General features: G+C 36.2%; 1 protein-coding gene across 1 annotated transcript in view; it reads right to left on the reverse strand.

The window, feature by feature from the left end:
• Positions 1-13,999, reverse strand: part of MALRD1 (MAM and LDL receptor class A domain containing 1) — a 234,717-nt gene that overhangs the window by 205,575 nt on the left and 15,143 nt on the right. The window contains exons 6-8 of the mRNA XM_066548719.1: positions 12,219-12,362; positions 8,553-8,710; positions 1,982-2,074 (exon numbers count right to left, since the gene is read on the reverse strand). Coding sequence (XP_066404816.1) covers positions 1,982-2,074; positions 8,553-8,710; positions 12,219-12,362 — 395 coding nt within the window. The remainder of the gene's footprint in view (positions 1-1,981; positions 2,075-8,552; positions 8,711-12,218; positions 12,363-13,999) is intronic.

Genomic DNA, 13,999 nt, shown 5'->3' on the forward strand with positions numbered 1-13,999 from the left:
AATTCCAAGACTGAAGTTAAAAAGAAAACGTATATTTTAAAGAAAAATTCCTAGTCTCATAAACCTTTAGCTAAAAATTAGTAATGCCCCTGTGCTTTAGAAAGGTGTCCTGAAATTTAATATCCTAAAGACTCAATCTTCCTTTCTGAAGTGTCTTCAAAAGCTCATTTTGCAGATCCTCAAGAGAAAATTTCAATTTTTAGGTGTGCAAATTGGGCTGGGGACTGTCCTCAGACACCAGTTGGCATAGCAGAATTTAACAATGGATAATTGTTTCATCACATAAAATAAAATACATGCACCCAGTCTCTGCTGTGGGGTTGGTCCCTGCCTGCTTGCAGTCCTGGAACTGTTCTGGGCACTGGATTGGAGGTGGCCGATTTGCTTAGGTCAAACCTTTCTAGAACCATGCCAAAGTTTTAATTATTTGGACAATCACGCACCAATCCTGGGCCTGTGCCTTCCCCCTGCTTATTTTACTGCTCTTGACATGGACAGAGAGATTCAAGGAGCATTTCTCTCTCTGACAGAGTTCCCTTGCTCTGAGCAGATTTAGCACAAGCTGATTTATAGCAACAAAATTCCAGAGGAGCATCTGTTGCTCCTGGGCATGGTGCAGCCCAGCTCTGCTGGCTCTCAAAGCAATGAAATTATCCCATTTGTGCTCTCGAGGTTTCTTTTACCTGAGTTAGAGCAGTAAGCAGGAGGAAGAAAGCTTGGATTAATCAAAAAGATTAGGATGGCAATAAAAGAAAGCACTGAGAAAAAAGAGCAGGAGTTGGAGGAATAAATAAAAATGGATTTGTGGGTTTTCCCAGGCTGGGACATGACCAAAGTGTGAGTCTCAGAAAGTAGTTATGTGCAAGGGTCAGAAAGGACTGTGTTAGAGTATCTGACAAAACAGAAGGAAAGTGGAACAGATCTGATTTGGGGCATAAACAGAGGGGTCTAGCACACTCCCTAAAGCCTGGGAATTAGGTTGGGGTGAAATCAAGAGGCATTTTTCTTTCTAAAACATGAATTATATAGGTCATTGTCTTCCACTAGAGAAAATTTCTTCAAAATGACAAAAGTCATCCAATGCTTCCATGCTCTCTCTACCTTTTTTCAAAAAAAAAAAAAAGAATGCTGTGCTGAAAATATGAAATAAGCACAAATTGAAAAACAGTATGTTTCCTTCCCTAAGTGCAAGGGATCCTTGCAGTTTTTGTACAAGAATACACAGTTTGGGCTTCCTATTCATATATATACAACCTAAACAGATGCTTATTTAATTTTAGATACTACAGATAACTTAATTACACATCTACTTGTTTATTCAAAATTGTGCTCATGGGAAAAGGAGAGACAGGCAACAGCACACACTTAGAACCTACTAACTTACTTAAATGCATTCATTCTAACATCTGTCAAAACATCAATTCCTGCAGTGGGCTTACTTTTTGTCCTTTTAGCTGATTGCTGAAACAGTACAAGATGATGTTTACTTACAGAACTACAAAAAAATTGTCAATGGAAAGTTACTTAAAATGGAAATGTGTAAATTAATATAAAAATTAAGTAGCTGCAATTTAGCATTTATCTCTGTGTCTGAAATTTCAAGGAGAAGGTATCTTCCCAAATAGTGGTTTCCATAATTTCACTGAAGTTCCACAAAGATCATTAACATCATATCACTTAACGGTATATATACATTTAAATGAGTTGGCAATTCCTGAGCTGGACTCAGATGACTAATTAGAGTCAGATGAGATTTGTATTCATTTTCTTGCACATTACTCAAATGCAGCAGCTTCTGTGTGTCATGTTTGTGTAGATGTTTTCTTGAGGTACAGCCAGAGATTTACTCATATTGAAGAAATGAAAAAATAGCAAGACATTCAATATACACACAATTTTAACAAATTTTTAGGCTTCCTAGATTATTTACAAACAACAAAGGATCTTCAAAAATTGAGCACAAGCCTTTTTCATTCATTACCTTTATATTTTCTAGCTCTGTTGGTAGCTGTATATTCACTTTGACCCATTCCTTCTTAGTCATGATGTTGCTCTCCCACAAGATATGCTCCTCCTGTAAAATGTAGAAAACAATGTAACAAAGATAATTTTTGTTCCTCCAGAAGCTATTGAGGCCATCTTTTCATCTCCCAGCCAAACAGTCACCATATAAAAAGTTACTCTATGTGAAAAAATACGGCTTCTCATATTCATTTGCAATCTTTGCACTGAGGTCTGTTGAAGAGAGGGGAAATAACACATGTTCATTGTGACTAAACAGACTAATAATACAATTATCAGGAGTTGAGTTGGTAGAATTAACGTTAATTAATATGTAAAATAAGCCATGTTATTGCTGAATTTAACAATATGTTTCCATGGTGTTCTCTACATAAGGTTCCTTTTCATAAATAACTGCTTATATTATGTTGTGTAATTAATTAGATTTAGTTCTCTTAGAACAGAAGCTTGGGTCTGCCAGAATTACCCAGTCAATTGTGCTATTTTTTTTTTTTTTAATCTGTAAAGCAAGCACACAGAGTAACACCTAACAACTTTTACTCATGATCTGAATTACCTCAATCCTCCCATTTTAATTCCACCTCCTAAGGGTAACAGGAAGAGTGCTACAAATGGTAAGACTCCCTTTATGCAAGCCCTTTTGATTCAATAATCTGGCAGAAGTATCTCACACTCACTCTGCTTCTGGTCATGATCCTGCTTGGAACATACTGAGGCATAAAGGAGAGAAGGAAGAAATTTGAACTTTATATACCCACACAAAATCTTTTCAAGAAGCAGTTGCAAAATAGAGCAAAACCAAAAAGACAGAAAAAACTCGCAGGAAAATTTAGGCTACACATACAAACCGACTCACTATTAAAAATATCAAATATCGAGACTCCTTTTAGGAAGCTGCAAAGTATTGGTCATACCATTTCCCACAAAGGATATTACAGAATTAGTGGCAGTTCAGAAAATGATACAAAGCGGGATAAGAGAAATGGAGAGTCTCTTGTATGACAAGAAATTGAGAGTATAAAAACAATTTATCTTACAGGAGATTAATAAAAGGGGTTACGATAGGCATGTGAAATGTTATCAGTACTATAGACAAGGACAGTTATCTTTTTTCCTGTTTTATAATATAAAAGAGAGGAGAAATGTGCTGTCTACTGCTTGATAGGTTGTGAGCCAGCAGAAGAACATCGAAATGATTTGTGATGTACAGACAATTAGTGCTCTTTTCTTACCATGGCCATTCTGATATATTAGCAAAGCTGGAAGATTAAATCCCCATCAAACATGTGTTCAAAGATCACAAAAAAAAAAAAGAAAATAAATTTTGGATAACTGCAAGACAAGGCCAAGGCAACACACTAATTTCAAACACTCAATGACAGAAGAGATCACATGGCATACTTGATTTCAGAAATAAAAGTCAACTGCGAGTTTCTACATTAGTATAGGATGTATTCGTTCAATTCTTTACATGACATATTCAGCAAAAGTCTTTCAATATTGAGAACACCTCATTCTGTGTAAAACTTGCTTCATTTTACTAAATAATTCAGTTTCCAAAGGACATCTTTCAGCCTAATCATATCTTAGGCACATATAATACACAGAAAAGGATGATGTACTTGGAACCACACTGCATGGAAGGTTAAAACCTTCCTGTTTTAAAACCTTAAACCATAGCCTGTGGTTAAATTTCTGCTTTTATTTAACATGCTCCCTCCCCACCTGCATGTACAAACCCTTCAAACACATTTGTATATCTTTTGGGAAGCACTGTATTTGCTGAGTATTTGACTGGATGCACCTTGATACTGTAATTTTGTTCACATCCAGATAACAGCTTGGAAACCCAGCCCCATGGCCATTTTTCTCCCAAGCTAACTTTACTAAAGCAGTAGTAAATAGCTTGTAGCAATAAACTTGAGTTTTCTGTACAGTAGCCAGACCTTCTGCGACTTTTATTTACACTGAAAGCTGTAAATCTCCTCAGATGAAAGAGTATTTAAGCAGATTTTACCCTGTGATTTTATACAGCTCTAAAAAGTCAAAAATATCATTTCCCTTCTTCACAGTACTTGTAGTATTCACCCTGCTTGTCCTATTCTTCCACCTCTTTGCTACAAATGGGTTAACCCCTCTAGCACATTCCTTGTGTCACTAGCCTTCCTCCAAAATATGGAAGGTGTTGTTTTTCCAGTACTTTCCTTCAAGATTTATTTTGGTGATGCAGGGGAGCTGTTGCTCAAGACAACTTTACACTATTCCCCTTACTGTGATATATTACTATCAATAAACAACCTTTTGTAAAGCTAAAATGGGCAAGAATTGTTCCTTTTCCCCACAATGTTTTTTTTTCTGACATAATGCCACTCAGATTTGAAGGATGGAAGAGAAATCACAACTTTTTATAAAGGTCTCCATCTATAAAATATTTTTATTATTTTTTTGACATTTCTCTTTCGATACATGCACTGCTGTGCAACTGCACCCATTATTTTGTCCCTACTTCTCTTTCCAGAGAGTAATTTGCAACAAAAGCTTATTTTTCCCCCCACAATGATTAATCAACTTTACCTTCTGCAGAGGAGTGTACTCACATGACTTTTGCAAGTGTTGTTAAACACACAGAAAAATTTTAGTGCATTAGGATATAAATATACTTGCATGTATAAGCATTAGTTGAAATCATCTTTTATTGCCTAATTTCTGGATCTTTTAAAGCCATAAAAGATGTAAAGATTAAGGCAATAAAAGGAAGAAAAATAAGCCCATTATTTAAAGGGAGTAACAAAAAAGTAATGAACAGCAAGTGATAGACTCAACATGATATTATTTGGTTTCCATTTTTACTGAAAATATTAAAATTTATCAGTCAGTTAACAGACTAATTTTGCTAATTGAATGTGCAAACTGGGGAATGAGATGCTGGAAAGCAGAGCCATGGAAAAGGACCTGGTCCATGGCAAGTTAAACCTGAGCCAGCAGTGCCCTGGCAGCCAGGAGGGCCAACCCTGTCCTGGGGGGCATCAGGGACAGCATGGCCAGCAGGGCAAGGGAGGGAGGGCATTGTCCTGTTCTGCTCTGCACTGGGGCGGCCTCACCTCAAGTGCTGGGGGTAGTTCTTGGTGTCACAATATAAAAAGACATTTAACTGTTAGAGTGCCCAAAGGAGGGCCATGAGGATGGTGAAGGGCATTGAGGGGAAGCTGTGTGAGGAGCAGCAGAGGTCTCTTGGGTTGTTCACCTTGGAGGAGACTAAGGGAGAACATGATTGGAGTCTACAACTTCCTCAGGAGGGGAAGAGGAGGGTCAGGCACTGATCTCTTCTTTGTGGTGACCAGTGACAGGACCTGAAGGAATGGCCTGAAGTTGTGTCAGGGGAGGTTTAGGTTGGATATTAGGAATAGATTCTCCACCCAGAGGGTGGTTGGGCACTGGAACAGCTCCCCAGGGAAGCGGTCACAGCGCCAAACCTGACAGTTCAAGAAGCATTTAGACAATGCTCTCAGGCACGTGGTGTGACCCTTGGGGTGTCCTGTGCAGGGCCAGGAGTTGGATTTTAATGATGCTAGTGTGTACCTTCCACCTCAGGACATTCCATGATTCTGTGAATATTTTATGTTAGTAGAACAGTTAATATTGCTAAATGGAAATTCAAATATGAACTAGAATAGACAAATAATGTTAAAAAACACATATAAGCCAGAAGTACTAAAACTGGAACGGAATCACCTTTTTAAGTAAAGGTTGCATACTGGAAGAAATATTTTAATATCAACAAGCTCTGAGAACTGAGGAGAATGTGTAGGAAATCAGACAATCGGGAGAACAAAGAACATATATGGCAGCTAAGGGATAAATACAGAATATGCAATTTTAGCCAAGATGCTGAACAACTCTTAAGACACTAGAACTAATTTCTAGCAACCTTGTAAGCAGCTAGAGAATTAGAAACTGAGGAACCTTTATTAGCTGATTCTGAAGAGGAGCAAGTCGTATTTAGCTGTGTAGTTTGTTTGGGTTTTTTTTAATCATAAATAGACTTGAAAAAATAGTTATTTTACTTCATTAAGGTTTTTAAACAATCTCATAAACCACATGCTTTAAAAAAATTGTGGTGATTTGGTGCAATGAAATTACTGTAAAATGTGCGTGCAAATAGAAATGTGAGCTTATTTCAAAGAGGAGATGTCAATAGTTTTCTATTAAACTAAAAGAAAATTATAATAAAGTTCTGCAGAGGTCTGTTCCAGAACCTGATATAATTATAGTGCTAACTCACTGGAGAGTGTAGAGAGTCAGATGAAAAGTAAATTTTAAAACAATATGAAAATACTGTAGTGGGAGGAATTACAAGCACTGTGAAGGACAACATTGGCATTGAAAATCATCTCAGTATACAGAAACCAGTTTCCAAACCAATGAGGCAGAGTTCAAAGATATATGAGTCACAATAAAGAAAGAAAAATCAAATAGTCAAATGCAGTAGTGCTTAATGAAGAGTAGTTTGGCAAGCCAGCAAGAATAGAGGAAAAGCTGCAGATTATCATGGACTGCATAGCAAATGTAAGTAAACAACAGGTCTTCTGAGTGATACCGCAATGTCTATATTAGAAAATATGTTCACTTCTCTTTGCTCTCTCTCTTGAAAGAGTGAGGAAGGCCAGGGATAAATTTATAACATCTGTGTCACTTGCCTCTAAGAACAGTACTGAAACTGTACATTGGGTATAATCCAGTCTCCAGGGGTGTTGGGCCTGTCAGTGCTGAGATTTAGCAAGAGTTATTTAAAGACAAGAGGCTTTGATCAATAAATATAGTGATAGGATGTGCAGGAAACTGCAAGGTACACAAAATAAAGAGGCTGTTTTGAATGACAGCTTCCAGGACAGCAGCCCTGTTGTCTTCCAGGGTCAGAATAAGCACTCAACCCTCACTTCTGGTACTTACTGTTGGCTAGTTTTGAAGATTCATTTGTCTTTCTAAAACAACCTAATGATTCAGTAGCAAAATGTGAAAAAGCCAACTCTCCCTTCATTTCAAGAAGTCTTAAACATGAGTGTGTATGCTGTTTTATTTTTCCTGAAGCTACCAGCAGAAGCTTATGGTCCTGAAGATTTTTCTGGCAAATTTTGCAGTATGAGTAACTCACATCATCTTTAAATAAGTCTCTGTGCAATAAATACACTTCTGATTGAAGGAGAAATTCAATAACTAAAACATAAAAGGGCTAAGAGAATCTGTGGAAACAGAGGGGACTGATGTAATAAATGCCAGAAAATGTTCTTCTAATGAGCACGTAAGGACCAGTTTATCAATTAATTCAATCTAGGCTCCTATCTCTATGGGAACTCAAATGTCATATGTCAGTTTTCTTATGGTTTTCATTTACATAATTTGCTCTGTTTTCAGGGAAAAACAACTCTTGAATTGGGTCCATTGATGCTGCTTAGGTGAACTGCTGAAATCAATATTCCTATTCTGTCTCAAGGTTGCTGAGAGTGTCATACCTGGGGATTTATTGGCAAGTACTATGGCACAAAAATCCATGCATTCTGACCAGAACACTGATTATGTTACAATTCCCTGACACAGTCATAGAAAAATACAACTACTGGCTTTTATAAATGAAACATGAGCAAAAGCCTGGAGTTGCTTTCATGAATATTCAAAGACACAATCAGAAAGAAATAAATTGTTTTCATTACCTGTCCTAATTTTAAGGCCTTTTGGTTGTGTTATACTTTGGGATTTTTAGCTTCTAATCTTTGTGAATGAAGTGGATCTAAAATTTAAATATGTATATTGTCGGGTGATAAGAATTCACCTCCAGCATCAAGATATGAGAGCCATTAACTGAATGAGACCAGCTCTACTGATCTTTTTTTCATGAAGTAGCAGTGCAAAGCATCAATTCTAACCTATCAAACCAGACTTCCAAAAGAGAACATCCTAATAGTAAAAAGTCTCACAAGGTAGGGGAGGTAAGAAAGATGGAAATAGTTACCAATGCTCAACTGACATTTGTGTTTCATTCTGGCAGGGCTCTTTTATCTACTAATTGGTAGAAGAATAGAAAAATTACTCCTCTAACACTTGGACAAAACAAAGCAGGTATTTAATCAAGAACTTTCCAGCTATCCTGAATCAACAACTTTTTTAATATGTCTCCATAGACAAAAGAACCTATTTTCTTAATTCCATAACAGTAAGAAGGCTAGAAAAGCTGTTACTATAGATTTCCCCCCCGAAATCTGCAATTGATCTAATTCTGTAATAGCTGGGTTTGTCCTTGAAGCCTTATTGCAGAACATTCGTCCATCAAATCAGTTCATAGGTGAGATGGTGAACACTCAGGTTTTGCAACTGCACAGACCAGTGGAATTACTGGAAAACCAGTAACCAAGTTAGTTTCTGCACAAACTGACTCAGAGGACAGGCATGCAGCAGCAGGTGCATCTTGCATTTTGTCTGGTAACACCTGGGCTGCCACACCTTTACCTTTTGGAAATGACCACTTTTCTACTTACCTGGTTCATAAGCAGTACTGCCTTGAGAACACTGCTATCTGCCATGGAGTAATGAAACTGGAAATGGCAATTCTTGCTGGAGCAATTACACGTGGAGCTGTTTAGATGGGCCCTTTCATATAATGCCTTGTCATTAGCTTCTAACCACTCAAAATGGCCTGAAGAAAAAAGGAAAGGACAAAAATGTCACTTCTTCACAAAATTTTTTTTCCTCAGTTGTTAAAAATAAGAACTACTCTCATGTAATTCCACCAGACCCATTCCAGCAAGAATGAAATCTGATCATCATGCTGATGATGTGACTTGGATATCATCTATTTCCTATTAAATAGATAAATATATATATATCTTTATTTTACTCACAGATAGCCCCAGCAACCATGAATTGCATCAGTTGATAGTAGCTCAAAGTTTTAATTTGCGTGCTTAAACCTGTGAGTCCCAGCTCAGCCTCCTCACATTTACAGCCATTCAACATCTAATGACAAATATATGTGGAAACTGGGCTTTCTTCCCACTGTTGTTTTCAGGAAATATGCTTTTCACAGCAATGCTTAAAAAACAACCAAGGAAATAAAGGTCATCTGCACTACTGCTGCAAGAAGCAGTCACATCTCCACCATGTAATCAAGGTCTTTACTCCTCAGACAGTACTTCTGCAACAAAACATTGGAAGCATATTGTCTTTCCATGTGAAGTAGAAAAGCAATTTATGCTCTGCTTGACCTACTGGCCCTTATAAAAGCATTCCTACAGAGATCTAAGGAGTTCTCCATCCCCTCAACAGTGTCTATTAGTTTTCGGAAATAAAAAGGCTAAATATTTTTTACTAAATATATCAGCTCTTTCTTCTGCATCCTGAGTCACTGAATACTTTGCTGCCTTCTGCAGCAACTATTAAAATAATAAACAAGGTCTGATTAAAGGTTTTAGGTCTGCAGTTTCTATTTTTATTTCTCTAAATAAAACCTTCCTCAGATACAAATGGTACACAATCTCAAGGTGAAGGAAGAAAGTGTCATTTCACAAGAAAAATGCTCATTTTCATAAAGGACCATGTTCTTTTCCTTTTGTTGTTGCCTGTTTACTCTTGTGTTATGCAATGGTTTACACTGTAATATATTCTTGAAATTTCCTTGGAGTTAAGCTTATAGCTTCATGCCACAGCAACTATCCTTTATATGGGAGAATATTGTAGATGAAATCCAGATTTCTCTTTCACAGACATGAACAAAGCATCTACACGTCTGTGACTGCTATCTTGTGCATAAAAGAAATGTGAAATAGTAGAAGATATGCTACCAGTTGTTTATCTAACTTCAGAGTTCTCTGATGCCATTTTAAACCAACCAATATTAGTATCTGAGCCCAGAGATAATTATTATTTCCTCTCTTTCCTTTCAAGTACTTGAGTCTTTAAAAGCAGGGCAAAGAGGAGTTGACACGATTTTTTGACAAGAAAGAAAGTGCTGTGCTCTAGATAAACCAAAGTCCTATGGAGCATCCAGAATGAGTCTGTATCCAAAATAACATGCTTACTCTACTTTAGGGAATGCATTTTGTGCAAGTATTGTGATTGCTTCTGCTTAATCCAATGTAAGAAACATAAACTATGGGAACTATGACGGCATATATGAAATATACATGATAAAATAAAAACAACAAAATAAGCACTTTCTAAACTGTATTACTGGGAATATAAAACCTCTGTAAGAACTTTTGACATTAGAGAAATGAAGAGGAAAAATTACAGATAAATTGCCTACAATACAAAACTAGAGAAACAAAGCAATAAAGAAACAAAGAAAAAAAGGTCTTCCAATGACAGAAAGCATTTTATTAAATTTAGGGATATCACCAAGGGAGGATCATTCAAAGGCTGTAAGAAATCTTTTCTTTATAAATATAATTGTTTAGACCTCTTCCTTATAATTTTATTTTTTAACTCTCTTCTATTTATAGAATAAATCTTTGATCAAAATCATAACATGAAGCTTAGTCAAGCGCTATTTGCATTGCAAGTTTGAGCCCTTAAGCATGGTATTTTTGCAGTTTGCATACCATGTCTTTATAGAAATTTTTTTATTTTCAACCTCTTAATTTATGTCTCAACACATCTGCATGAATAGAAATACTGAATTTATTGAGAGGTCAGCAATCACAGTTCAGATTTCTCAATACTTTTCAATATTAGTGATGAATTTAATTCTTTGTGTTCTTTTGATGCTTGTTTCTTCACACATTTTCAGTTTTCTTTACAATTTAGAAGCACAGGGAGTTTCCCTAAGCAGTGGGGGAAGTTCAGCCTACTCAGCTGCCTGTGCATATCCATACAATAATGCCCAAGCACCTCTGCAGGAAATATTTCCAAATATGTTCTCTTTCCACAGACAGTGCTTGTAATACATTCCTGTAAAAGCCCTTACAGAATTTCAATATCTTTTGTGTTCTCAAGATTGCCCTAAAAGGAAAATCCATACCCATTACCAGCCCTTAAGATGTCATGTTAAGGTGTGGCACAGATACAATGACTTTCAGGGAGGTTTTCCAAATAAAATCAAATGAAAAGCCTCTTTTTTCTTAGATACTCTAGTGGAAATTGGAAGATGATATGAGTCTTCTCTTCACATTTAAGAGGAAAAAAACTCTGCTTTACTCTATGCTCTTCATTATGCATAACTGCAAATGTTAGTTTTAACATAGTGTATACACTCAGGCACTTTTCCTTGCTATTCAATAATAATTTGACTTATGGCTACTAGAATGTATTGAAATGCATGCTTTTTTTTAAATAAAAACAATATCTAACATTCATTCAGCTTCTATCAATGAGATGTGCTCCATTTCTGTGGGTTCAAAGTTCAAGCAGTAATCTCCACAATATCAGTTCTTCAAAGCTGCACCACAGACTGTCCTATTACAACTAGCAGTACTTGACTCCTCTGAAGGCAGTCTCATTACACAAGGCAAACAGCAGGCAAGACAATTCCATCTCACAATAGAACACTCAGAGATTTTGATCATTAAGCTTTCAAAAACCTTTCCCATAAACCCATTGAGACATAATACACAGTGACTTCAAAAACAAGTGGTCTTTTCTCCTTAAAATTGCATCTGGACTGACTTTATTGATTTTAAAGGTAGAACATTATTTCCTAGAATAATTGTTTCTTTACATTTGCCCTAATAAAAGGTTTAAAATGAAGTTCCAGACTGTATGCTCAAGCAGAATAGTACTACACAAGTCAAACTGCCAAGTATCAAAATCAAAACAAAACAGAAAAACACACACACAAAGGCTGGGGATATAGATGAATTTGATTTGATTTAATTTCATTTCACCAAATTATTGCACAGATCTCATAAAAAGAATAAACTGGATAATAAAACTATTATTAGTTTATATTAGAATTCTTATGTTAAAATATTTCATTAATACCTGGAAAAAAATCATTAATTCTTAAAATAATATATTTTATGTCTTACCAGAAGGAATGTTCACGATGTCTTTATTAAACAGCCAAAACAAAACCTAAATTATGTACAAAATACATACAAGTACTTTTTGTAGTTTTGTTCTGTTTTGGCATCCAGGCACCATCTTGCCATAAAAAGCACTATATTCTTCATGACAGCTAGTAATTTAGAGTTAAATTAAATCCCCACCTTCAGTATTGTTGCTGGAATCCTCCAGGAAGGAACAGGAGGCAGTCTTGTGCCCAGCTTGCAGCCGTGCCCCCTGAGCAGGCTCAGCTGCCTGGTCTGAGTGCCACTCACACATGCCAAGCTCAAAAATGGAAATCTGTGGTACTAAAAGACAAAGAAAAACAATCACTTCTTAGAAGTCATTGCTTATGAGACTATTCCCCATTAGAAATCTATGCTTATTAAACTCCTTGGCAACATTTCTGCTTCTTCAAAAGGTTGCTTCAAAAGCCCTGTGTATCCCTGATTGCTGCCCTGTACTTCAGCCTGCCATCTTTAAATACTCTAAGAAATCATTCCCTCAAGACAGATGCTTCTTTGAAAGCAATGGAGTGCTATTTATGTTAGCCAGTCATCACAACCTTTATGAATTCAATTCCGCAGAGAGAGTTGCCAGGTAACATAAAAACTGACATGCAATAATAATAAATACCTATTTACTTTTCTAGGTGATAGCTACAGAAAAATCACTTTTAACAGGTTAAACTCCGCATCTCCGCAATACTTGTAAGAGAATACTTCTTTTTAGAGACAGAAAGGTTCTGAGTGCATCACCACATATTTTGGAGGGCTTTTAACAGTATGCCTGACTAATCTAGCTGCCTCAGGATTTCAAGCAGGATTGCACTATGACAATGGAAGTTCCACTTCTTAATGTTATTGCAGAGGAAAGGTAATCTCCTGGTTAAGTCACATTATTAAATAGCAGTCAGAATATCTCAGAGAAAACACAGAGATTCCTAACTGTATGAAGAAAACAGTTTAAGGTTAATTCACATAGATGTTACTGTCTCCTTCATCTGAGAGATATTGTATTATTCACATTACTGACACTTCAGTGAAATGAGCTGTCCAGACAGTGCTGCAAACGTTTCATTTCTTCCTTGTTCTAGTCCTCAATAAATGTGTGCTGTTTTCAAACCATGTGTATTATGTGAGAAAGAGCTTGTCAAAACCTTGTTTCCCACGGAAAATGCAAAATTCCACAAAGGTCTGGAAAAGGATGGATTTTGTCAAATTTCAACACACAAAAAAATTTGCAAACTCTTTCAAAAGGAATCAAGATCTTTTTCTAACACTTTTGAAGCATTGATACAAAACATTTTGAGTCATTCTGTGGGGTTTTTCCTTTAATTTGTTTTATATATTTTTGAGGGGTTTTTTGTTTTGTCAAAATACCCATTTTCTAGCTCTTAATGCCACAGCATGTCAGACAACACTAAGATTAGTATTTTGGATTTTCTGACTCCCATCCCTGTAGCAGTTCATCTCAAATACCTGCTTCTGTAATATTAAAGGCTACATCTCTGCAGGATTAGAATTAACTAAGGAATTAAGTTTAAGATTTTGTCAGTTGAAGTATTCATATTGTATTTTTGTCAAAATTTATACATTACACGTAATACATAAATGATTACTTCAGTTTTCCTGAAAAAAACCATATATTTGCAGTGAGGCTTTGTCACTTCTGCATTACAAGTGACTTTAGGAGGACAAAAGCCTCATTCTCCCTTACATAATTCCACTTTCATGCTTTGGAGCTCTTTGCTTTCATCTCTATATAGAGATCAGAAGGACACTCTTAGTGGAGTTCTTCACATACATAATTTTTTGGAAGTTGAGAGAGAATTCTGCAGAGCAGCCACTTGGATAACAATATGAAGCCTTTGAACAGAAGGTCTACTAAAGTCATAATTAAAAGAGATTTTGCATTATGTGTGTTTCAGAAAATAACTTCATAT

The sequence above is a fragment of the Molothrus aeneus genome, chromosome 1, assembly GCF_037042795.1.
Source record: "Molothrus aeneus isolate 106 chromosome 1, BPBGC_Maene_1.0, whole genome shotgun sequence".
Lineage (NCBI taxonomy): Eukaryota > Metazoa > Chordata > Aves > Passeriformes > Icteridae > Molothrus > Molothrus aeneus.